The sequence below is a fragment of the Salminus brasiliensis genome, chromosome 1 (assembly GCF_030463535.1).
Source record: "Salminus brasiliensis chromosome 1, fSalBra1.hap2, whole genome shotgun sequence".
In the NCBI taxonomy this organism is placed as follows: domain Eukaryota; kingdom Metazoa; phylum Chordata; class Actinopteri; order Characiformes; family Bryconidae; genus Salminus; species Salminus brasiliensis.
This window is the reverse complement of record NC_132878.1, coordinates 25,784,797-25,809,924: the sequence shown is the minus strand read 5'-3', so window position 1 is coordinate 25,809,924 and position 25,128 is coordinate 25,784,797. Positions and strand designations below refer to the sequence as shown.

Below are 25,128 nucleotides of genomic sequence, written 5' to 3'. Positions count from 1 at the left end.
CAGAAAGAGCCTAGTTAGCTACCTTTAATGCTGGAAAGCCAAATATGCAGTCAAATCGTCATTACAGCAGAGAGAGCATGAAGTCACCCATCAGACAAAGGGGACAACAGGTTAAATGATAAAGCTATCTGGATTTAACTCACTTGAACTCCCTGTTTGTGGCTGGGAACTTGTCTGTAGCATCCGTTTGTCTGGCAGTCGTGCCTCTATCTCGTCTGTGCAAGGTGATGATGTTACTCGTTATGTTATTTGATCTCTGCAGCTTTAGCATTTTCCAGTATCTCCTTTAAGAGACTGCTATACCACTGATGCTACAGCTCACAGGTTGAAGGTTTTCATTAGTGTACTGACAAATGACTGTGCTCCCTGGTGAAGCCACTGTCATCCACTAACACTGCTTTTACAATTACGTTACCTGCCAAATACAGTAACTACTGCTGGAGTATAGCACTGTATAACAGCAGAGGAATATTGGGGAATATTGTTAGCTAGGCCAGATGTCTAGAAACTCTGACAAACTGACTTAAAAAAAAAAGTTTTAGTAAAAGCTTACGGACTCACTTGCTCTCTATCTCTCTCCCACACACACTCTCTATCTCTCGTTCTCACACATACACACACACGCACGCAGCTGACAGATGTGCTTGGGGCAGATGTGTGAGGGCCATATAAGGCCAGACGTTTTGGATTCTCTGAGGAAGATAACCGACTTCCTGTCCCACACACACAAACGCCCACGATCCCTGGGCTTTACCACTGCCTTACATGGGCACTGTATGTGTAACAGATTGTGTATATAAGGTTGCATGTTTTTTTTGTCATAAATATGTTTGACGTGTGAGAACTGTTTTATTTTGTAAATATAAACAGTGGACCCAGGCATTCAGTGTTAATGCTCAGTTAAGAAACAAGGAAAAGCCCACTTGTATGATAGGGCTCATTTGTGCTAGCCCTTCTGTAATGCCAGTATAGTAGAATGTTAGTACTAAGCTATGGCTAATGTGCTGTAACAGACAGCTCTAGCTCCTTACTGACTGAGCAACTGACTAAATCCCAGTTTAAATACTGCAGTCAGTGAGTTATCTACAACATCCTAAAGGCCTAGATTGTCATTTTTAGAATGAAACTGGTACCACCCACATGGAAATCCGAACATCAGTCTTTAGTTTTGGTTGGTGTGGTCTTCCCTCCTAGATATTCCACTATCAGCTGTGAGTGGTAGTATTGAAAGGTGGAAGCAACAATGTAAAGTTACAGAGCGGTGTCACAGAGTGCCAAGGAGCCCAGTGCATAAAAGTCTTCAATGCTCTGCTGACTCAGTAACTGCAGATTTCCAAACCTGCTGTTAGAGGTAAGGATAAAATTCCCAGCCCTAATACCAGTATTGGAACCAAAAACTGCAATTAAACAGACAATCCCACCAATTTCTTAATCATTTTAAAAACAATCATTCATTTAATGGCAAAAATATTGAGCGAATAATCCATTATAAAAATATTAGCTGGAAACCAAATAGTTCAAAAGAGCTTCATCTCACAGGCAGCTTTCTTATTTATTTATTTTTTAAATGGACACATTTTACATTTAATAAAATGTTTTTACAGTAGTGAATTGTTTTAAAAAATACTATATCATGATATTTAAATACTTTTTTTCCAAGATACACAATATTTATCACATGTAACCACAGAGTAAAAACATCAGTAGCGACAGATTCTTATAAACTACTATTCAGATCCTCTCCCATACTGAGTACAGTGATTTATATTCAACATCTGCTGCTCTTCATCTAATTAAACCACTCTAATTACACTGTTAGTAATTGTACACTGTTAGTATTGTCCAGCTCTAGTTTTACCTATAGTGCATATTTGTAACATATAGCCAAGTTATTATAATAATGATAATAATAATAACAGCAATAGTGAAATACCATATACAGTGATACTGTAATATCATGTGCTCTTAGTTATCATACTGTAAAAATATTATACTGTTGCAACCCTAGTTGTGACTAATTTTATAGCGAGATTTAATTTCACACTCTACTACTATTTTAAAAAAAGAAGAAAAAATCTAAAAAAATTTAGAAAAATCTAGAAAAAAAATCTAGTAATATATCATATTAAATAATATATATTAATCTATCTAATATATATTTTTATGTGATTAAGCACACTTTACCACCATTGCACAGCAGTGCACCAGAATGCAACTACTGCATTTAACCCATCCTAGATATTCTACGATCAGCTGTGAGTAGTATTAATGAAAAGATGAAGCGAGTGCTGAGGAGCATAGTGCATGAGCAAGTCTCCGATGCTCTGCTGACTCAGTAGCTGCTGTTCCAAACCTTCTCTGGCACTAACAATCAACACCAAACTTCATGCAAGCCTTACACCACCAAGCACAATGCCAAGCATTGGATGGAGTGGTGTTAAGCACACTGCCACTTGACTCCACTGGAGCAGCAGAAATGCATTATGTAGAGTGACGAATCACGCTATACTGCTCTATCTGGCAGTCTGAACTTAATGCTTCAGTATACTAAGACATTTTGGACAATTGTATGCTCCCAACTTTGTGGAAACAGTTTAGGGGAAGGCCCTTTTCTGTTCCAGTGCGCAGAGTTATGGTTGGGTGAGTTTGGTGTGGACGAACTTGACTGGCCTTCTCAGAGGCCTGACCTCAAATCCCTTTTAAGACCTTTGGGATGAACCAGAATGAGAATGCGAGACAGGCCCTCTAGTCCAACATAAGTGTCTGACCTGACAAATGCTCTGAATAAATCTGCATAACTTTTTATACTTTTTATACTCGAAAGACTGGAAAGACTTCCCAGATGTGTGGAAGCTGTTATAGCTGGAAAAGGGGACCCTGTGCATTTTGAATGGAAGGCCATAAAAGCTCATGTAAGGGTAATGTCCCCAATGCCCCAGTACTTTTGTCCATATAGTGTATATTTTTATAATGGATCAATAGAAATGCTCCAAAATAAAATGGAATACAGTTTGTTGCCATTTTTGAGTGACAGCAATACTTCATTACATAACTGACTGAAGAATTACGGAACTGTGTAATGAGGCCTGCATGTAAATTGTGTAGCTGTTTTTATGCAGGTTTTGCTTAAAGCTCTTGGGACAGAGAGGTCTCATTGCTATCGGAAGCAGTGATGGCTCTCAGGAGATTGTGTGTGTGTGTGTGTGTGTATGTGAAAGAGCGAAAGAGAAATCCAGTATGTCTCAGGAGACAGTGTGTGATGGGTGTGTTTCTCAGCGGATTTTGTTTGTGTGTGTTTCAGGAGACGTGCTGTAATGTGTGTGTTTAGACTGATGTGTGTGAGTGATATGGGAACGGTCTGCTCTAAAAGAGCTGCCCTATTCAGTGCAGTAGACCAAAACGATGCAATCAGGTTCATTTATGTGTTCTTTCTAATCACAGTCAGTGTGTTTATAGCAGCAGTGGTCAGTCCACGCCTGCACGACCATTAAAGAGTCTGATCTGGTCCTAAACAGTTCAACAACACAGTGTGAGAAGCGCAGTTCGTCCGAATTACTTGAAGAGTGATCATTTCGAAAATATCAAACATGTTCTGATGGCAGATATATACTTTGACTGAACTGTGCTATGATGACAATTTAGTATTGTTGGAGACTTTTTTTACTCCTCTTGTGGTCTGCTCATGGACTAGTCCGATCTGGCCATCCTGGCAGTTGTTGACAGTGAAACACCCGTGAAAGTGAGATCCTTACTCAGACTCATCTACAGCCTTCTTTCCTAAGGCCTCAGAAAGCTCTTTGGATCTCACCATGGTGATCCCACTCACTTCAGCAGTCAAGAGCAAACCAAACTAAATGTGCAACCAAACTGTAAGATAAATAAATAAATAAACATTGTCATGGGTCATGCAAAAACTTTGTATCTCCATAATTTGAATCTGGAAGTTTTTGTTTTACATTTTGTGATGAATGGACCAATATAAATAAAAAGCTCTTTTTACACTGACTGAAAGATAATAATTGGGTATGGTACCATACACAAACGTCACGGTGTAGTACCAGTGTGGTAATAATGGGGGGGAAAAAACAACTAAAAAAAACTATAACGACTAACCCAGGCTTCTTCTTAAATTTGAACAAGCAGTTGTGAAAACAAGACTACAGCTCCCACAATGCCATGCCAATGGCTTACAGCGTAAGGTTTCTGGGTAGCGTAATTGTAAAATTACGCTAACTTAATAGTGCATACTGTGTATTCTCTATGTTTCTGCGGGCACCGTTGCACTGTGATGGTTCAGTGCGAATACGTGTACTGCTACACCCCTTGAAGATAGGGAATGCTCAATGTTTGTGTGTGTGTGTGTGTGTGTGTGTGTGTGTGTGTGTGTGTACGCAGGAGGACGAAATGCCAGAGGAGATTGATATTGACGACCTGTTGGTTCTCCAGAGTGATGAGGAGCGAGCACAAAAACTACAGGTCCCATCATGCCCCTCTGCATCACACTGTGCTCCAGTCTGCCTGCTTACATTCGTAACTTATGCAGTAGTCAGACGGTCCTCACTGACTTACCAAGTCAGACAGTTTTCACATCTCCAGACTGAACACTACATGTCCAAAAGTATTCAGACATTCTTCCTTATTAGTGCATTCTGCTACATTAAAGTGCACTCACTGCAGAGGCCGGTGTTCAGTTCTGCACACACAGCTTGTAATACTCCATAGAAAAGCACTGACCAGTAGAACAAGACACTCTGTAGCAGTTTACTAGAGGGGTCTGAAGCTCCCCAGTGAATTAGATCCCTATAGCTGTGTACCTAAATGGAGTGTTAAGCCTTCCCAGAAGAATAGAGTCTGTTACTGCAGCAAAGGGGTACAGGCTCTGTGTCAGTACCCTCAATATTAGTAGAACATTGCTTGAGCTGGTGTCCTCAGACCTCAAGCTGGTGATACATCATAGCTCATAACTCTGGACTTTGTGGTAAAATCGTAAATTCATGAGTTTACGAGGACCGAGCCGAACACAGCAGTGGAGTTGAGTTTAGTAGGATTTACAGCCGTCTGAGCTGTTTGAGTGCAGCTCCATTGTGTTGACTCTTTATGCTTAAAAGGACTGTCTGAACCATTTCCCACTAAACATTTACACTCACTTTTATTTTTTATGCGCCCTACAGGAGCTGCTGCAGACCTGCACAAACGACACACAGGTTGGAGCTACTCACTGTCGGGCTCTCTCGTTTGACTCTCTCTCTGTATATCTCTTTCTGTCTCTCGCTCTCTCTTGCTGTGTCTCTATTTTATCTCTATATCTCAGTCTATGGGGGGCAGATGTGGCCTGAAGGTTAGAGAAGCAGGTTTGTGAAGATTGTCAGTTTGATCCCCTGAACCGACACAACTCAAGTGCCCTTGAGCAAAGCACCCAACCCCCAATTCCCCCCCAGGCACCGCAGATAAGGATGCTCATCACTGTGTGTGTGTACACGTTACGTGTGCAGGGCTTTGGAACTGGATTTTGGCCGTTTTGAGTTTTTGATCATTTCAGAATCAGTAAAAAAGACGCTGCATATGATGAAAGACTGAATATAATGTTGGCTGCCATATGAATTTTTGGCATATTAAGACAGACAAGTATTTACAATAAGCTCTTTTTTAGAGTTTCAACATTAAATGTGCTTCTTTATTTCTATTTACACATAAAACAACTCAGAAATAAACTAAATTAACAAAATAAATTTGTCATATATTTGATCTGAATTATTTTTAGCGGAAAAGAAAAATAGCCTGACAGAAATGTGCGTCATCGTCTGCTTTTAAATAATTTCCCGTCTTCTACAAGCTTTTTAGGTAACTGTTTTTGATTGCATATAAATAAATCTTAGATGTAAACAAATAAATAATCAAACTAAACACTCACAATTTAGATTTTCCAAAATATTTAAGATAAGAAAACAAATGTTTGTCTTGTTTTTCCTGCTCAACAAACAGCTAAGAGGTCTAAAACGAAAGACTGGCCTGGCCTTTAGAAATCAAAAGGCAGATGTGTTGTCATACTTTCCTGATTTAAGACGTGCCCAGCAGAGATATGCATAACATATATAGTCCCGCTAGAATATACAAATATATTAATAATTCCTCTTATTTATAAGGGGATGGGTTAAAGGATGAAGGTATTTTGGTCTCTGTTTCTCTGTCTCTTTCCCTTTTTCTCTCTCCCCTCTATCTCTGCATCTCTCTCTCTCTCTCTGCAGTGACTGACACTTGCTTGTACTGCGGATCCAACAATAAACATTTGTTCGCTGGTCTCTCTCTCACTCTCTCACTCTCTCTCTCTCTCGCTCTCTCTTATAGATACATAACAATTGCATGTCTCTTGCCCTGCCCCACACACGCTGCTTCACTGCTCTCCTCTCTCACTCTCTCTCTCTCTCTCTCTCTCTCTCTCTCTCATCTGCTACATCAGCAGAAAGGCGTTCTTTCATTAGAGCTCTGTAACACTGCTCACACTCAGCCCTAATCAGAGAGAGAGAGAGAGAGAGAGAGTGTGTGTGTACTGCTGGGTCAGCTCCTTTGGCCAGTGTCGAAGTGATGACTCATGGTACAGGACCAACGGGGAGGAGATCACAACAGATAACACACACATATATAGAGAGGGCTGTTTTGGATAGATGGTGGATTATATAGATACAACGTTCCAAATATTGGCTATATTCGAATATAAAACAATGAACAACAAACTGATATTTTTCTTGGTTTAATTGAAGATAACAGTGCCTGTTGAATCTAACTAAACTGAATCATATTCGTTTAGGCTTGAATAAAGTCGTATCAGTGTTGAATCAAATTGGATTACGCCTGAATTCAATTAGAATCAAATTGAATTACGTTGGACCAGGTCTGGATTAAGTCATATTGGCACTAAACTGAATCATATTGGATCAAGCATAAATTGAATCATATCAGGACTAAACTGAACCAAATTGGCTCATACCTGTATTAAGTCCTATCAAAGCTAAACTGGAACATACTGAGTCAGGCCTAAATCGAATCATATTAGCATCATAATTGACCAAGCCTGAGCTGAATTGTATAAGCCGGAAACCAAATCACAACGGATCAGGCCTTAATCAAATCATATCAAAGGTCAACTGAACCAGTAGAATCAGCCCTGAATTAAATCATATTGGCACTAAAATGAATCAAAACTAACCAGGCCTGAATCAAATAATATTAACACTGAACTGAATCATATTGGGTCAGACTGGAATTGAATCATATTGGATCAGGAGTGAATCACAGTGTACTGAGGTGTTACTTGTTTTTCCTATATCATTTATGTGTTGTACCGTGTATGTACTCAGATGCGTAGAGAGATTCACACCCCTAATACTGAATTTATATTTAGAACGGCTGCCGACTGCAGCAGTGAAACTGCAGGAGTGTCAGTGTTCATTCATTTGAAACCTGTTCTGAATGACTTTCTTCTACTGGTTTGTTTAGCCATTTAATTGCTTTGAAAGGAATGTAAAACATTACACAGTGGCAGCATCAACATTTCAACTCTGTGTGTGTGTAGGAATTTGTCACAGAGTTGCTCCAGAAGCTGCATGGCCTCCAAAAACAGGAGGAACTTCAGAACAAGGGTGTCGGCCATCCCTGTCTCCACAGTTACCCCCATCACCATGGCAACGTCCACCACCACGGCAATGCCCCTAATCAACATCAGCAGCGAACGCACCAGACCCTCTAGCCGGGTTCCACAGTGCACAGTGTGCTGGCCGGCTAAAAGAGGGAGGGGGGGGTCAGGCCGAGCACCCCTCGAATACAGACTCTGAATAAACACATGCACACACACACACCTGTGACTTCACTAACAACGCTCAGATTAAGCATTTTAAATAACCAGCTTAATTTGAAGACTTTATACAAACACCTTTGTTAGTAACCGTTTGACTATATACAAGGTTTTCGCGATAGTCTGACTCCTTACCCAGTTCTCCCTTCAGTGTCCAGCTTTAGAGAAGCACTATGGTCTCACCGATATAAATGTATCTTCTAATATAACTATGTTTGCTTTGTGATTGTACTGTTTATGGTTGGCAAGTTAACTAACAAAGATTTTTCCATGGCCAGGCTTCCGTTCCAGCTGTGGCTGTGCCTGTGTACACAGAAGTCTAATATGACCAACCACAAGAAAAGCTTCCAGTAGATTTTCTAAGGACCTGTGTCTTCTATACCCAAAGAGTGCAGTATGTGTCTGATGAGGATCTGTGCACACACACTGAATCACAAAAGACTCTTTGTTAGACATATAATACACTGTTGGGTACAGATGGCGCTATTTTATAAGACCTGTGTAGTGCACTACATAGGGAGTAGGGAGCTTCTTGAAATGTGGTTTTTCTAAGGAGCAGCACAAGCCATCATCATGATAATTTTCTCAGAACAGGTTGTTCCTTGATGGTTAAAAAAAGGCCAGATATGCTACTTTTGCAGCATTTACTGCCACTAGTTTAAAGTTAAGTGCTTTTTCCTTTGGTAATGCTGAATGATGGTGCATGCACAGAGGAAACACATGAACTCTGATCTGACTGACTGTGCTCATTGACGTACGCATACCAATGAAAGTCCTGTGTCCCATATCGCAAATCCCATCTGGGACCACATAAGGATATTATATTTCAAATCCGATCTAAGCCATATTGTACTGTATTTGGTTGTGTCCACGTATTGGTCCCACTGATCCCATTTCTGTGTCCACACAGCCCTGAAAACACTGGATCAGATTTGTGTCGATTTGGAGAAAGGATGGGAATTCATATTTTGATGGCCAATCTATCAGGTTAACATCCTTGTGTAAATACACTGACCAGGATATGTGTAGTTTTGTACCTGTAGGCAGATTAGATGGGCTACAGTCTGTAACTAACCACATATAAAACATGCGCTTTGATCTAATGAACAGCTGGATGAAATTGGCAGGTTCAGAGAATAGGAGTGGGAATGGCCTTTGAGTGGCTTTTCCTTTAGACACTTCTCATGAAACTGATTGTTCTATATGATTTGTGAGTCGTCCAGAGCGCTAAGAGGGGCGCAAAACCACCGCTATGTTCAGCTTACTATGTACAAGGTACAAGTTCTTGCATTACTACACCACCAACTCACGACAACAACCATGTAGCAACTAGCATTAATGTTGAATTTATGTATAATGAAAAAATTATAATAAAAATGTGAATGAAGTGACTTTCATCTGTGTGTTCAGAATAATTGAAGACTGGACTTCAGGAGTTCAGACAGCATTATGTTTACATGATGATTTACAGCCTTAAGCCTTCTTTGATTACAATAAGCATTGTCTGTGAAAAGATTTCAACTCAATAAGACAAAGCAAGCAACCATACTTACCTTTTGTGTTGGACACAGATGGAATTTGGCCAATGCTTTTAACCCATCCGTGAACACACATGCCTGGAGCAGTGGGCAGCCATAACTGGGATGCCCAGGGAGCAAAGAAAGGGACAGGGCCTTGCCCTAGGTATTGAACCCACAACCCTGTCAACAATAGCCCAGTGCTCGAACTACTAAGCCCCCACTGCCCTCCTATTTGTAACAGCTCCTGTTTGTTGACAAGGACCTTCCTTAGCAAATAATTCCTGAGGCATGTCAACAGCTGAAATTAGGACTGGTCAATGAATCCAGTTTCCAAGACTTCTTAAACCTTGTACTACCACTCTTTAAACATGGGCTCCTCTACGCATCTAAAAATGAAAGTAATAGATGCCCATGAGAAGCTTGCAGTTTCTAGAGTATGGACTATTACTAAGAAATTTAGTTTAGGCAGTTTAGGGTAACTTGAAGTCAAGATGAGATCTAAAAGAAGTTTAGCCAAGAGTCAAGAGGGTGCTGCACCCTTCTACTGTGCAGTGCTGCATGCACAGAAAACCTTACCTGTGACCACATTACAAAAACTCACTGTTTGTAAGCATAAGCCATATAAAGCCAAAATACAACTCACAATCAGCAAGGGTTCATTTGGAGGAACCTTTTTCATGAAAAGAACACCTTGCCAACTGTGAAACATGGAGGGAAGGGGGCTCTATTATTTATTGAGGTTGTGTTGCTACCAGTGGCATTGGCAATATTGCACAGGTGAAGGGAGGAATAGATTCTGCAAAATGCAAGCAAATTCTGAGGGCAAATGTCAAGCTATCTGTTAAAAAATTTAAACTGAAATGGGGATGGCTTCTGCAACCAGATAATTATTCAAACATACCTCAAAATCCACCATGATCAGCTTGAAGAGACCTAAACAGTCCACTGACCTAAACATCATAGAATTTATTTTTTTTTTGTTTTCATAGACCTGAACTAACCGAGGAAGGCTATCTTAAAACTAGAGATCTGCAAAGAAGAGTGGGAACAAAAATACAAGTTAAATAAAATAAAATAAAGCAATTAATATAGACAATGAGATAATAACACATTCATATCTAGAACGAAATTCTAGAAAATTGTACCTAAAATGAAATGAATTATCCAGTGACACTGGAAAGGTTAGAAAGGTTATACCCAGAACACCCTGACATTTTTAAAGGTGATAATCAAGGTTGAAAGCAGAAAATGTGTCAAGATTTACATCTTGCCCTAACACAGCTGATCCAGTTCATCGTGATTTTCAGGTGTGTTGACATTTTACAAGCAGGCATGTTAGATAAGAACTGAAAGCAGGCTGTGTCGTCAAAGCTAAGCTCATCAGCTAATGTCAGCAGTAGACTCTTCAGTGCTGAATCAGCAAGACTGAAGCTCCATCCACATTTAAACCCTGTGCCTTAGGCCTCACTCAGTGGGACGATGGGTGGCCCTGAGAAGACATACCAGGGTTGTGTTCTTTGTTTTGTAGTGAGGGCAGTTACACTGGTTAGGGCACATGGTTCAGGAATGCACATGTTTGCGTGTAAGGGTGTGTTTGGGCCATGGAACATGTGTGTGTGTGTGTGTGTTTACCAGACTTTTTGAAGCCGGTTTTTCATGTGCACTTCCTTGTCACCACCAGAGGGCAGACTAGGACCATTCTTTTTAAACCAAACACAAACCACAGACAGGGAGTCTGTCTGGGCTGAAAGGTTGGGGAGCTAAGACTAAAGATAAATCTGGGACTGTGTTAGGACACCCACTGCTTTTCTCTCAGCCTGGTTCTACACTCAAGCAAGTTTGAGTAGATCACTATCAAAGTTCAGCACTCATTTACTCGGCCCTATCGGTGACACAATCCCCAGCAATGCCACCACTTTTTATGTCCAGGAGGATATATTTTACAAAACAGGATTTCTCAATTAGCCCACTAACTTAAACCCAAAGGTATGTGCTGTCCAAAAGGAATGTTCCTCGAATTGGACAGTGGACACTCTACATCTAAGTAATTTGGCTTTGTGAAAAACCTCACTCAGCCTGATGCTACCCTGTGCAGGCCTCTGTTAGCTGATGTAACAGAACTGGTAGTTAATGTTCTCCTCCAAGCGTGTTCAGTTGTCCAATGATGTTGAGTTAGCAGCAGTTCTATAGGATGTGGTGGTGGTTCATATGTCTTGGAGGAAGGATGTAATAGCCTTCGCCCTTCCAGTATTGTTTGGTAAGTGGGAAACCTAGCTAGCGGGTGGAGCTGTGGAACTAGACAAGACCAAATTAAGTTTTATGAACCAAAGACAGAATTCATTTCTACATGACCAAAAGAAAAGGGTTCTATGTAGTAGTGTAAAAGGGTTTATAACTCTTGTAACCTTTGAAAACTATCTGGTGCCAAAAATAATGGTCTGTAAAGAACCATCCGCAAAAGGTTTTCCTTGTAATTGAAGAGAGAAGAAGAAGTTAACCAGGCAAAATAACTGATAAAAAAACAAATGTGTGTCTGATGAAAAGCTTAACAAGGCAAAGAACCAAGTAAGAATTTTGAGTTGTAATGGTTCTAGATAGGACTATTGCCTTTAGACGAACACCTTTTTACAGGAGTAGAATTAAACAGGCTTTTGATATTGTACCTTTAGAATCTTTTATTAATTACACTGGAATAATATATTAAGTGTAACGCCAATTTAACTGAGCAGAATTATAAATGCATTATAATACTAAATTAGAATATTAGAACATTGAAATTGATTAAACTATTAAAGAAAAAGCTAGTAATGTAAAATGTACAGGTGAACAATCAATCAAATGAGCATGATAATCACTGAAGGCACTCAGAGGCAGTCAATCAGTCAAGACCTTTCATATCTGATGTGTGTTTCTGTAAACGGGCTATGCTATGCTAATGTTGCTAACAAACACTGGATTGTCACGAATCAGATTGTAAACACATGCCCAAAAACTGTATTGTACTGTAAACTGGATTGTATCCTGATAAGAATTTAGAAACATGTTTTTACACTTGGTAGTTATATGCGTCTCTGGTTAGTTAGACTGAAATCTGATTGCTGTGTGGGACAGAATATGCCAATCTGCTCATTATTACTGTTATTAGTTATTACTGGGGTTAGGATTGTACTGGAAGGGGCTTTGGTTGAGGAATGAGTCTTGAAGAGATGGATGCGTTTACACTGCTGTAACATGTGGCTCTAGTGTGACTACAACCACCTCCTGGAGTGGTTTGAGTGCTTGGATTTGTATCTGGTGTGTTCACACGTATCCAGATAAATTCCTGATACTCAAGATGCATAAACTGACCAGGTGTGAACGGGGTCTTAAAGTAATCAGAACTACTTTAATCTTAGGACAGGTATCACTCCTCGCACTGTGGTCCAGTTTGAAAGCAGAACATTACTACAAAGCGGGCCGTCATGGAGTTCCAATTTTAGCTTAAATGTTGAACTGTCTAGCCATGCCTATTTACCACATTGTGTTTTTATTAAATCATTTTTGAAAGCTTTGTTTGCCTAGTTTGTGTAAATATTTGGAAGAAAACCCATTAACATTTTAGGTGTTTATTTACAGAGGTAAGATTGGTACCAGCCTAAGTTCAGTGTTTGTTAGCACCGTTAGCCTAGCATCTCTGGTTATGACTAAAGAAGCACACATCAGTTTCCAAACATATCTTAGTTGATGCATCTGGGGCCTGTGATACATTACTTTTATTAGATTATTATTTTATTATTTTTTTTTTTACTAAACCTCCTTTAAATTGCCCAGAATATTGAAGGGAATAAAATTAATGAATCAATCTTAAATGGAATTGAACATTAGGTGAAGTAGAATATCATAAAATATAACTCCAAAATTAACTAGGATACTAGTAATGCAGTTGGAGCTCTTTGCATGTTCCATGCGTGTCTGTGTGTGTGTGTGTGTGTGTGTGTGTGTGTGTGTTGGGAGGGTGTCTCTGTTTCCTCAGGATAACGCATCATCATCTGGTAGCAAACTGAGCGACGGCATCCAACATTCCACCAGACTGCTCTGGCATCTCTGAAGGAGAAAGCCACACACACACACACACACACACACACATACTCCTGCATGCACACATACTCTCACTCCTGTATGCCCTCACACACTGGAATGGCACTACAGTGAGGCGCCTGTCCATCATAGCCCAAGGTAAGACCCTAATGTGTGTATGTGTATGTGTGTGTGTTTAATGCTAAACAAAAGGCTTTAGAGAGCAGCATCAGTAAGAGCTGAATTGAAATTATGATGTTTAATAATTCTATGCAATATGTGTTAGAAACGTTCATCTAAATTACTAAGTTACATCCACTTACAAACAACATGAGTCCAACATTTGTGTACAATATTTTATTAATACCTTCATGGTCTGGTTTCAGTCTAGACTGAACAGACTGCAGTGGATGTTCTCCATTGAGAAGGAGTTTATTATAGGATAATATTTAACCTGTTTTCATTAATCCCAAGTTTGACATTCCTTAATTATTGACCTGAACTGTTTAATTGCAAACATCTCCTGAATTAAACAGCATAGGAACACTTCCAGGTGTGTTCCCTAAAAAAAGGAATCTCTACATACCCAGTGTTTAGGTAGACAATGAGAGAACAAAAAAATATACCATAAAACTTGATACAACAGAGTAAATACAAAATAAGTGCTGAGATTTTTTCTGTAAATTGATATGTAAATAATATGTAAATTGTAATCTTTTTTTCTCTTCTGCTGTTGAATGTATTTATCTCCTGAAAGCCACATGCACCTCCAAACATTATATATATATATATATATATATATATATATATATATATATATTATATTTTATATATATATATATGTATATATATATATATATATATATATTTCTTTTTTTTTTTTTTCCCAAATGACATTCCAGCTCGCAGGCGCCGTCCTCTTAACATCATGAAGGTTCTATTTTGTTCTACTAAATAACGTTACGTGCAGCATGTTAGGAAGACGTCCTGGGAAGATTGCTAATGTCCGCAATATGTCTGGAAATTACATTTTACCATAACCATTCATCTTGTGCTGAGATGAATCTAATGTGTTAGATGTTCTAAAGTAGGATTTGAACTACAGGGAGGGAAAATGTGCTAAAAATAGAAAAATGGCCTGGCAGGGATGAAGAGTTATGTCCTGTAAAAGTTTACTATAACAGCATGAGGACGTTCCTGAAACATTGTGAGGACGTCAGAAAAGACTTCCTTTATAGCGTCTGTGAGACAACAAACATGGACAACACAGAAGTGGGATAGCAACATTTAAAGTTTCTTATTATACATACACATACTTTCAGAGTTAATCTCAAGGAGCACAACTTCTTAGAGAGCTATATAACAGACAGCAAATAGACAGCATATACTCAGTCCTGAGGTCAGAAACTGAGAGAGAGAGAGAGAGAGAGAGAGAGAGAGAGAGAGAAAAGTGGAATCATGGAATCCTCAGTTCACCTGTAAATAGAGGCACAAAGGAAAAGAAAGTGCACAACAAAGAAACATGATTTTTTTTTAAATGAAAATCAATCAAAATGAAAAAAAAAAATTGACTAAGCTGGTTTATGCTAGTCTGGTGCTGGTTGAGCAGCTTAGCAATGTTTAAAGATCACCAAATACTGTTGTTTGTTTTCTGGAGATCAGTATATCAACTTCCATTGCTTGACAAATTACATCACTTTAAAAATTGTTGCATGATTTCTACTATTTAAAATTTCCTCAGAGTTTAGCAGTAGGTTTACTAGCAAGCAGCTGCACTGGTGAAGTTGAAAGCTAAAGTTCAGGAACATGGCCAGCTAGTTTGCTAGTTTGCTAGCTAGGTTGTGAGACAGTTTTTTAGTTCCAGATTGTAACCAAATACAATGTAGGAGTGTCTAACAAAGTCAATGGTATATGGTATGGTATAATGGTATTTGCCTGTAAACATTAATACCGCACCAATCTCAAGGCTTATGTGGCTTTGTCCTGTCCACACAAGACTGCTTTCCACTGTTTAACTCTGTCTTCTCAAGCATAAGCTAACTAGAGCTTGAAAACAAACCCTATTGTTAGTACTGTTAGTAAGGCTAGCAGGCTAGCTAAGAATCACGCCTTTTTTATGGCAGTGCTTCACTTTATTTTCATTTTTTCCCAGCATTACTTTACCTTTTTGCTTCAACATTACAAATAACCCTGATTAAATTGGTACAAGGTGGTCATCAAACATGATTCAATACCCGGGCTCAGCAAGCTCCCACTGTTGGGCCCTTGAGCAAGGCCCTTCACCCTCTCTGCTCCCCACTGTGTGTGTTTCACTGGTGTGTATGGGTGTGCTCACAGCATGGATGGGATAAATATGGAAGCCGAATTCCATCTGTGTCCATCACAAATGGTCAATGTGGTTGTTTAATGTTTAATGTTAATGTTAAGTGATTGAGATCTGCCTTATGTTTAGCAATGTTTTAAGTACGGAAACACATCACAGTCTATAGCACCATCTGTACATGTAGAGCCTGTTTCAGTCATTTCTCCCTGCGCCGCTTGCTGTTGTTTTTAGTTCGGATGTGTAGCAGGGAGTCCTGGACAGAGGAACACCAATCAAGCAATCAAGCTCATTTATCAGTTAGTCTTTTTCATCCAAACCTTGCTGGGTGTTTACTATAGCAAGTTTTAGTATCACACAACTATTTTTCATATTTTACGCTGTGTTGGCTGAGAATTTGTAATGCTTAGTGACCTAAATCAAATGTGCTAAGGCAGGAAAAACCACACTACACCCTGCAGAACAGTCCGTCCCCTCTCTAACTCAACACATACACTGACCCATCACCTCTTACCTCACTTAATGTGGCATACGCACGGTATCGGGGACTGCCCTGTCTTTTTTATGTAACTGCTTCTCTCTTTACAGCTGATCTGAGCCCTGTATTTACTAACACACACTCCATACCCTACACATGTCATAAAGCACTCGGCATGCCGGACACATTCTGCACCCTGTGCCATGGCCTTTGCTTCGTGGAGTGTATGTGTGTATATATAAATATGTATATATGTGTGTGTTTGGGTGGATGGGTGAGAGCGTGTTGAAATATGAATGAACGAACACATGCTGACTACAGGACACACACTTTCATCTGGTAGGGAGAGATCTTCCTGCAGGGTCAGCAGGTGTGTGTGTGTGTGAGAGAGAGTGTGTGCATGTGTGTCTGTGTGTGTTGACACCTTAAATAGCATCCTTGCCACTTGCTCAACCTCAACATGTGCAACAAGTGAGGACATTTCACTGAAAATGGACACTTATGAGCAAGAACATTTCTGGCCTTTTGTCCAAATGTAGTCAATCAGCTAAGACATGTCTGATGCTTTAGTTTTTCACTAGAGCTATTAGGCTCAAGTAGCTATGGCAGTATAAAGCCCACCAATTACGATGCAAATTGTATGTTCAATGTTGGATAATCAAATAGACCTGCCTATGTGGTTCTCAGCTTTCAAAAGGTCTTACTGCTACCTACTGCTATACTATTCTTGCTTGTTTTACGACACTCTTACAAATAGTGGTAGATTAGAGTTAGGATTGTATAAAATAATTGGACACCCTTGATCCCTTTCCACCCTTTTTTTTTACCTTTGTTATCCCAAAATGAGCCAAACAAATAAGCTGAAGAGTGCTGTCTAACATTTTTTAAAAGTTCCCCAATAAAGAGATTTAGTTGTACTTTAATGTAGGTCCTCACAAGTCTGTGTGTTTTCATATATGTGTACCCATTCTGCTTCTTACACACACCAGGTGTATAAACTAGATTAGACCTGAGAATTATGATGAAGTCAAATTTCTGATTGATATTAATATAATCCTTCTTAATACACTGGTACTCTTCTTCTGGAGCAATACTGGACAAATATTCTCCAGTTTACTGTCAGCATACACAGTCTACATGTGCATGTACAGTATAGTGAAATTCATTGTGACTAGGTCTATGCTGTGTAGGTCTCAACTACTCAGTTGAGGCCTGTCACTGGTTTACCATTTATTCTTTTTCTGACCACTTCTGGTAGGTACTGACCACTATATATCAGGGACTCCCCGCAAGACCAGCCAATATGGAGATAACCCAGTTGTCAGACCAGCACAATTTCACTTATTAAGTGGCTTAGATTCTTATGCTTGCCCATTTTTCCAGCTTCCAAAAGATCAACTGTTCACTTCCTGCCAAATATGTTTATCCCACCTCTTGACAGGTGGCATTGTTTACTTAATAGTGTAACCCAATGTTATGGCTAATTGGTTGATGGTTTATATTTATATGCACATACTTTATTAGTACATATCCTCTGTAGCAGAGCCTCATGTTCTGCCACATGTTTTCGAGTCAATTGTAAGCTGCAATATACAAGTCTGTTGGCAGCACTGACCTGGAAGCCTCTTTAAAATCTGATTGCAGAAGTCCCTGTTTGTAATTCATCAGTTGAACTGAATCACTTGCGCAGCAGTGTGCCGAGCCAAACCCGGGAATTCTCTAGCGAATCACCAGTGTTTAGTTAGAACTGTCCTTAACACATACATATTACCAGAGAAATAAACAGTGCTTTCCTCTCATGACTGTAATATTTATGAGGCGGGTTTCCTGCGGCACTGCTGCGCTAACAACAGATAAAAATATTGGAAGAGGACGCAGCTCCAGCATTCGACAAACACGGTCAAAACTTAAACAAGTTACACAAAACGGGAACCAAGATGGTCCGGGATGGGGACGCACACACGCATAGATCTAATCAATCTTCCTCCCTCTGTCTCCAGAACATGTAATGCATATTAATGTTATATAAAGCTGTGGTATCAAAAACACTTATATTGTGTAGAACATCAGTCTGAATGACACTGGTAGTAGATCAAAGATTAGCAACTTTTTCGGGAATTTTTTTTGAGTTGCTTGTCACTTAGTAATTCACTCTTTTGATTGTTCCTTCACTCACTCAGGCCTTCAGCGCTTGACTTGACAAACACATAATAGAAAAAAACAGTGCGTGATGCAACTGTAGAGCAGTTCTGTTCTTTATCAGGTCTTGCAATCTTGTACAAGTGATAAAGCAATGATTGAAGGAAACTGCATTTCTGCATCAGCTGCAGACTTGGATTTGGAATTGGTCAAAACAAACATGATTACAGTAACACCTTAAAACCTTGACCTTGAGCAATGCAAAAGTGAGGATAGAGAGTTCAAAACAATCATTTGGGTCTAAATAGTCCTGCGCTGGATCAAACCATGAATAGTTATGAATAGCCCAACGTGCTGGGCAATTTTTCAAGTATATGGTTACTTTTTGATTGGATTTTTGAAAATCTGGATCATTTTCTAAATAAAATTAAATCTTATTAGTCCAACAGACATTGAGCTCCTGTTGTCCTCCTGGACAACATTTGCAATTCCTCTGCTTAAATGGGAAGTGGACTAAACTTTATGATAAAAGTAGCATGATAATATCTAGTCTTACCAAGGTAGCAGAAAGGTGACAGAAATGTCTATTTAGGTTAATATCCACAAATTATGATGAACATAATATGTGCTACAACTGTCAGTGACCTTTCAGTAAGACAGTAGAAACAAACAGTACAGTGTTTTGCTATTGCTAGCAAGCAAAAGCTATGTTATTATCCCAGTGGCCGGGAGCTACCCAAAAAAAAAACAACCCACGAATTACCCAGCACTGTGCAAATTACTCCTACAGACAAAATGATCCTACAGAAGTTGCTTTAGTACTTGGGTAGTAGAAAACAACCCAGTAGTTTTGGAAGTCAATGGGGGCTCATTTCGGTACCATATCTTGCACTAAAAACATTCACGTTCATTTCTGAAGAATTGTTTTTTTTTTAAGGGGGAACATTTCTGATGGAATTTCCCTTAACCTTGTTAATAATGGGTGCCTGACAGAGAAGTTGAAATAATCACCCCATTCAATGGTGCTTTATTATCTGTGTCCTTTTTCCGATGATCTGCCCAACACTGTTTTTATAAGTGCCAGGTGCGTGCTTACTCTCAGCAAGTCAAGAGAACTCTCCATGGAGAGTGATGGTGAAAGGAAGCTGTTATCGCGCTCTAGCCACTGTGCAAGCCAACACACGCTAACACTGCTAATGCATTTAGTGCAAGCACACACACCGGAACACTGCAAACAATGAGACACTGTGGCAGGATACAGAACACTTAACATGGACCAGACTAAGGCGGTTAGGACAGGTTTTAATTCTAAGAATGTCATAATAAAAATGATGGTAATAATATTCAATATCATTATTATAATTGTTCAATGGTAGAACAATCAGTTATTCAGTTCTAACATCATTCATAAAACACGGCACTGTACAAAAATATCTTTCACAATTCATTTCTTTCGGTTCATTTTAGGTGCACCCGTTGCCAGGCGTTCTAGTCTGCAAGTGCACACAGCTTATATAGTGTGTAATCTCCACAGAAAATCATTGGCAAATAAAATGAAAATCTCTCAAGCAGTTGCACGTAAGCCTAAGGTCATAGGGTATAACCAAATCACTGGGCGGTGCAGTTCTTAGAAGTAATGGAGCTCCATCCAATATCTTTGAGATTAGTTTGTACTCCTGAATCTGTCACCCAGCATCATTACCTGACCCCTACTATAGTTCCAATGGCTAAATGCAATCAAGTCCTCACAGCAATGTTCGAAGGCTTTGTGGAAAGTCATCCTAGAAGAGTAGAAGCTGTTTTCAAGCAGACCACAGTGAATATCATTGAGTTTAGCTGTACTAGGCCCCCTCTAGCAGTCTAGGTATGCTGTTGTATAAAAATGAGGAAATGCTGCAAGGCTTGGAATGGGCTATAAATACACGTGGGAATGTGCGGCTACTGTGCGTTGGCCCAATTAGAGAGCCATGGGCTTTCTGGAATGTGCTTCCCCCCCTCACCTTTTTATTAACAGTTAATGAATACCCTCACTGCTTTAGCCTGAGGTTACACACTTTCAATATTACAAATCTGAGGACCATGATTTCTGTAATGCAGATTTCCTAAACCCTACAGTTGGTTTAATCCTTTACTAATTATTTTTAATCATAATTTAAGTGACCAATGAGTGTCCAGTAAGTTGGTAGTGTGGGATTATGAACCAAAAGATATAATCAAAAGTCATAATGATCTTTTTTATGTGAAGATTTTACAGCTTCTTTTCATTTTTTGTTAAATATTTTGTTAGTTTTCTTAGATATATGAGCTCAGTTCTAATTGACCCCCTTTTATTGTAAAAAAAAGCGTTCAAAAAGCAATCCAGGCTTAAATATGCCTTATGCCAGCATAAGTGTGCAGGGCAAATGTCTTTAAGTGTTTTGGCTTTCGCGACCATCACTAAAGCAATGATTTCAAAAGAAGCTGTTTTCCATTCAAAGAGTGTAAAGCCTGGACAGTGGGTGGTACATTATGAAACACTACAAACTTCAGGAAACTGAACTTTTGGTTTCTCATGATACTGGTCCTTTCATTTTCACAGGCCCTTTAATTTTCTCCACTGTTTGTTTTTTTCAGTGTTCACGCTTTCAGAGCCAAAATGCCTATCCTAAAGAAGCTGCCTGGCAGGTCCAAGAGTTATCACGGCAATGACGAGAGTAACCACAGCAACGTTGACATCGACCTGCAGAATAGCCAAGGAAATGGGGAGCTCATCCTGCCCCCATCCAGTCTCAACCCCTTTGAGGAGGCGGAGTCAGACATGGGCTTCAGTGAGGTGATGTCGTTGCGAGATGGTGAGGCACTAGAGAATGAGGTGAACGCCGAGCTGCATGGAGGCTCAAAGGTCACGGAGAGGACAAAGGGTGGTCTACCCCTGAGAGGGACCTTGGAACGCATCTGCAGTTCGTCCACAGTGAAGACGCTGGGCAAACTCAGCAAGGGCCTGCGCATCACTGGGCGGAACCTGCGGAGCTCCACCCTCCCGGCCACGCCTGCTTCTGCAAAGGAAAAGAAGAAGAAGAAAAATCACCGCAGAGCATCCGAGGAAATCATGACCCTACTGAGGCAAGTTAGAGAATGTGGGTGGGTGGTTGTGCCCCATATTGATGAGGCCATATAGGGTCATGGTTAACCTGTGTAATGTGATTAAATTAGCTTTTCCTGAATGTGAAGACCTGCACGCCTGTATAGTGTACATGTTCAGCTATGGTACCAAATAGTGTTTATAATATATGTCTTACATATCTTAATAGCTAAGGCTGCAAAAGTGTTTTCAAAACACTAAATATTAAAGCCTATGCAGGTTTATGTGCAGGAAAACAATACCAAGTGTAAATATGTCTCTAATTTCATTCTTCATATCCAAACACACACAACACTCACACATCCACATACTAGGATTACCACTATATAGTGTCTAAATGACTGTAGAAAACATGGACAGCGTACCATCTCTCAAAAGTAAAGCAATCACTTGTCTAGCGCCTTTGCTGGCTAGTTGCAGTATGAAGCTCCACCCAACCCCATATGTTTCAATGACAACACAGCCCATTTTCAGTCCCATTTCTCTCCTCTAAACTGTCTTTCCATCTCCAGTGTCTGTCTCCAACATTTAGGCAGGGTTACACTTAGGAATTAAGTGATTGACAGCCTTGGGTGGAACACACCATCTGCATTGTGCCCTTTCTGTTCATTACATTGAGTGGCTAAGTTGTAGTGGAACTTACATGAGCTGCATTGTTACTGTAGAAACATTTCACTTACTGGATCAACTGGGTATCCAGGGGAACAATCTGCTCTGCTTCTGCGCGGTAAGCTCAATGAAGGCGGTCTGAGACATGCTTGGTGGTCTGGGAAAAAGGAGGTGGGTCAACCCAGTGAATAATTGAGTTTGGCCCCACCTCTGGTTTCTACTGCGCAGACTCTGGTTGCAAATTCGACAACATGGCGGACAGTTAAATCGTAAACCACAGAATAATGCCTGACAATCCATAGTTTAAACTTATTTCAGGGTTTTTTTACTGTCTTGATAGGTAAATATACCTTAATTCACAGAATAATGCCTGACAATCCATAGTTTTAACTTATTTCAGGTTTTTTTTACTGTTTTGATAGGTAAATATACCTTAAATCACAGAATAATGCCTGACAATTCATAGTCTAACATTTTGCACATTGTCAATTGAGCAAGCTGACATTGTCTCCTAAATTAATGTAAAAACAACTTGTCTTCTGGATTTTCTTTGGTTTTACAAATATTAATCCTTATATTAATCCTTACAGAACATGGATGATGAGTGTTGCACCATATGTTAACTAAAGCAGCCATTTTTTACTAAATTGAAAGTGACAGGAAATTTTAATTACAAAGTGTGATGGGCAGTGAATGAATACTTGTGCTACACTGGGGTTGGCCATGTTTACTTTACAGCCATAAATAGCAAAACTACAGCTCACAAACCTTCCTTGCAGTACGTGCAGCACCAGAATGCACAGGGCATTTAGGAACCGTATAGGTTACGTAGTATATCTATTTATGTTTAGCAATATTAGCAGTTTGTGGATTGTGTGTGTGTGTGTGTTTATGTGTTTTAAGCAGAAAGTGGGATTGTGTGTGCTGTATCACACAGTGGAAAGACTAGGGGGCTATTAATACTAGGCTCATTGTTCCTCGCAGTCTGCAGCATTAAGGGGTGAATAGCTGGTGGGCAGAGTCGCCGTCTCCCTCACATCATAAACACACAAACACACATCCGTTTGTTTATTTATAATACACAGAAAACCGTTTCACGGGATGGACACAATGAAAATGCTCAGGTCATGTCCGGCAACCCCTGCGGGAGTTTAATTAGTTCTTATGGAGTCATTCAGGACATGGCTAAAGAAGACACACCTCTGGAGCAGCTCCTGAGCCAAGAAGAACCATAAAGAATTGAACCTACGTACAGTTAGTGCTGGGGAGGGTAATAGGTTTTGGGGCTACTGCCAATGCAGTTCCATTTACCTTAGCTGTAATATCTGAAATCAATCATATGAAAAATAAACTCAATGCCCTTTTCACACCTAAAATCCAGAACTGAATACGTTTACTGATAGTGTTCAGGCTTTGCGTCATTCACGCATGCAGCTCTTTTTGTTGGCTGTAATCTAGATGCCACTGTTTTCCCAGTAATGTATTGGCTCCTGCTCACACATGAGCCCCCTGGTAGTTTCCTTAATGTGCTTGATCTCCTGCATGAAAATTGCTGGGTCAACTTTTCTTTTTGACTCTGGCCTGTGTTCACACTGAACTTCTTCCCATTAAATTTCCATTAAATACTTACGGAAAAAGGCCTGTGTGGAAAAAAACAACTTTTACAGTAGTTCCCCTTCACTGCACATGTAGTCACTTAGCCAAGGTGTCTTTCTGCAGTTTGCTTTAGCTTGGTTCTGGAGCTACGAAGCTAATGTGCTTCACAAGTGATAAACAGACTTGCTAATATGGTTTCTGATACTGTTTGACACACTGTTGTCTGTAGGCATAGGCCCAATGTTGTCATACAGTGTCAAACATAAAAAAAAAATTGTAAATACATTTGAGTGGAGAAAATATATATTTTTAAGCATATTATAGCATGATTGTTCTTTCGAGTGTGCATGACTCTCTGATCCTAAAAACTCTCTCTCTCTCTTGCTCACTCTGCAGGCTGGCAGGTCGAAGGAAAAAGAGTGAGCGGAGGGAGAGTCTTCCTGTAGGAGATTTAACTGGTGAGGATGATGAAGATGCCCACCGGCGGCCTTCGTTCCTGCGCAGCCTTAGCAAGCTCAGAGGAGACTCGTTAACGAACCGCAACTCCCAGGAGTCCGAGCGAGAGAGCCCAGAAGAGGAGCCGCCGGTTAAACGCCGAGAACCACTCTCAGGTGAGCGAGTAAGCGAGTGTTGCAAAAAGTCAGATCCCACCTTTTAGTTTTAGCACTTGAAGTTAGGTGGCTAATATACCTTATATGCCACCAAGTAGCATGGTGCTAACTGCACCATCATCAACACCTAAGTCATAAATTAACATTGTTCTAAATCTAATACTGACATTACATTAGCTTGAATAGATGTACCCTACATGGACAAAAGTATTGGGACACCTGCTCATTCATTGGTTTCTTCTCAAAAGCACTGGATGGAGGTCCATCATTTTAACACGGTTCCACTGCGTTATATCTGTCTAGCCCACGTCTGTCATTAGGCATGGTACCAAAGGTTCATGTTGACCTGCTCCAGAGAGTCCTATTTTATTAGCAATACTTCTCTAATAGGACTAGACAAGCTGTGTGTGCATCTGTGTCAGATATGGGTGCAACCTATTGCAACTAACTGAATGCAGCGATTAAAAGGGGTGTCCACAAACCTTTGGCCACTTTTCCAGGTGAAATTTCAAAAGATAAAATATAGACCATGGTGAGCCATACAGTATGAGGAACCACATAAGCAAGTCTGTGAAAGATTACTGGACAACAACGTCCACATGGTGCTACCCAAGTCCACTAAGCGTCATTTAGGGTGAAGTCATCACTAATGAAGGGCTTGTTCTCTGTAATGACTGAGCACTGGGACTGATCCATGTGTTTGACCTGACCCAAGCCTTTCCTCAGCCTGTTTACCCCCCTCTTAAAGAACATTCTGTCGTCCGAAACACTGTGTCTTGACCTAGCTGCTGTTGTTCTGAACTGTTGGTCCGAACACTTTGTAGGCTCT

The 25,128-nt window shown here is 40.0% G+C and overlaps 2 protein-coding genes across 2 annotated transcripts in view; both read left to right on the top strand.

Annotated features, from left to right (window-relative positions):
- Positions 1 to 9,240, top strand: part of ppp1r14aa (protein phosphatase 1, regulatory (inhibitor) subunit 14Aa) — an 11,208-nt gene extending 1,968 nt beyond the window's left edge. Inside the window, exons 2-4 of the mRNA XM_072675999.1 lie at positions 4,396 to 4,476; positions 5,172 to 5,204; positions 7,571 to 9,240. Coding sequence (XP_072532100.1) covers positions 4,396 to 4,476; positions 5,172 to 5,204; positions 7,571 to 7,744 — 288 coding nt within the window. The 3' untranslated portion in view covers positions 7,745 to 9,240. The remainder of the gene's footprint in view (positions 1 to 4,395; positions 4,477 to 5,171; positions 5,205 to 7,570) is intronic.
- A 4,182-nt stretch (positions 9,241 to 13,422) lies between these two features.
- The window catches only part of exoc3l2a (exocyst complex component 3-like 2a), a 31,189-nt gene continuing 19,483 nt past the window's right edge, over positions 13,423 to 25,128 (top strand). The window contains exons 1-3 of the mRNA XM_072675987.1: positions 13,423 to 13,584; positions 20,976 to 21,464; positions 24,085 to 24,299. Of these exons, the coding sequence (XP_072532088.1) occupies positions 20,998 to 21,464; positions 24,085 to 24,299 (682 nt within the window). The 5' untranslated portion in view covers positions 13,423 to 13,584; positions 20,976 to 20,997. The remainder of the gene's footprint in view (positions 13,585 to 20,975; positions 21,465 to 24,084; positions 24,300 to 25,128) is intronic.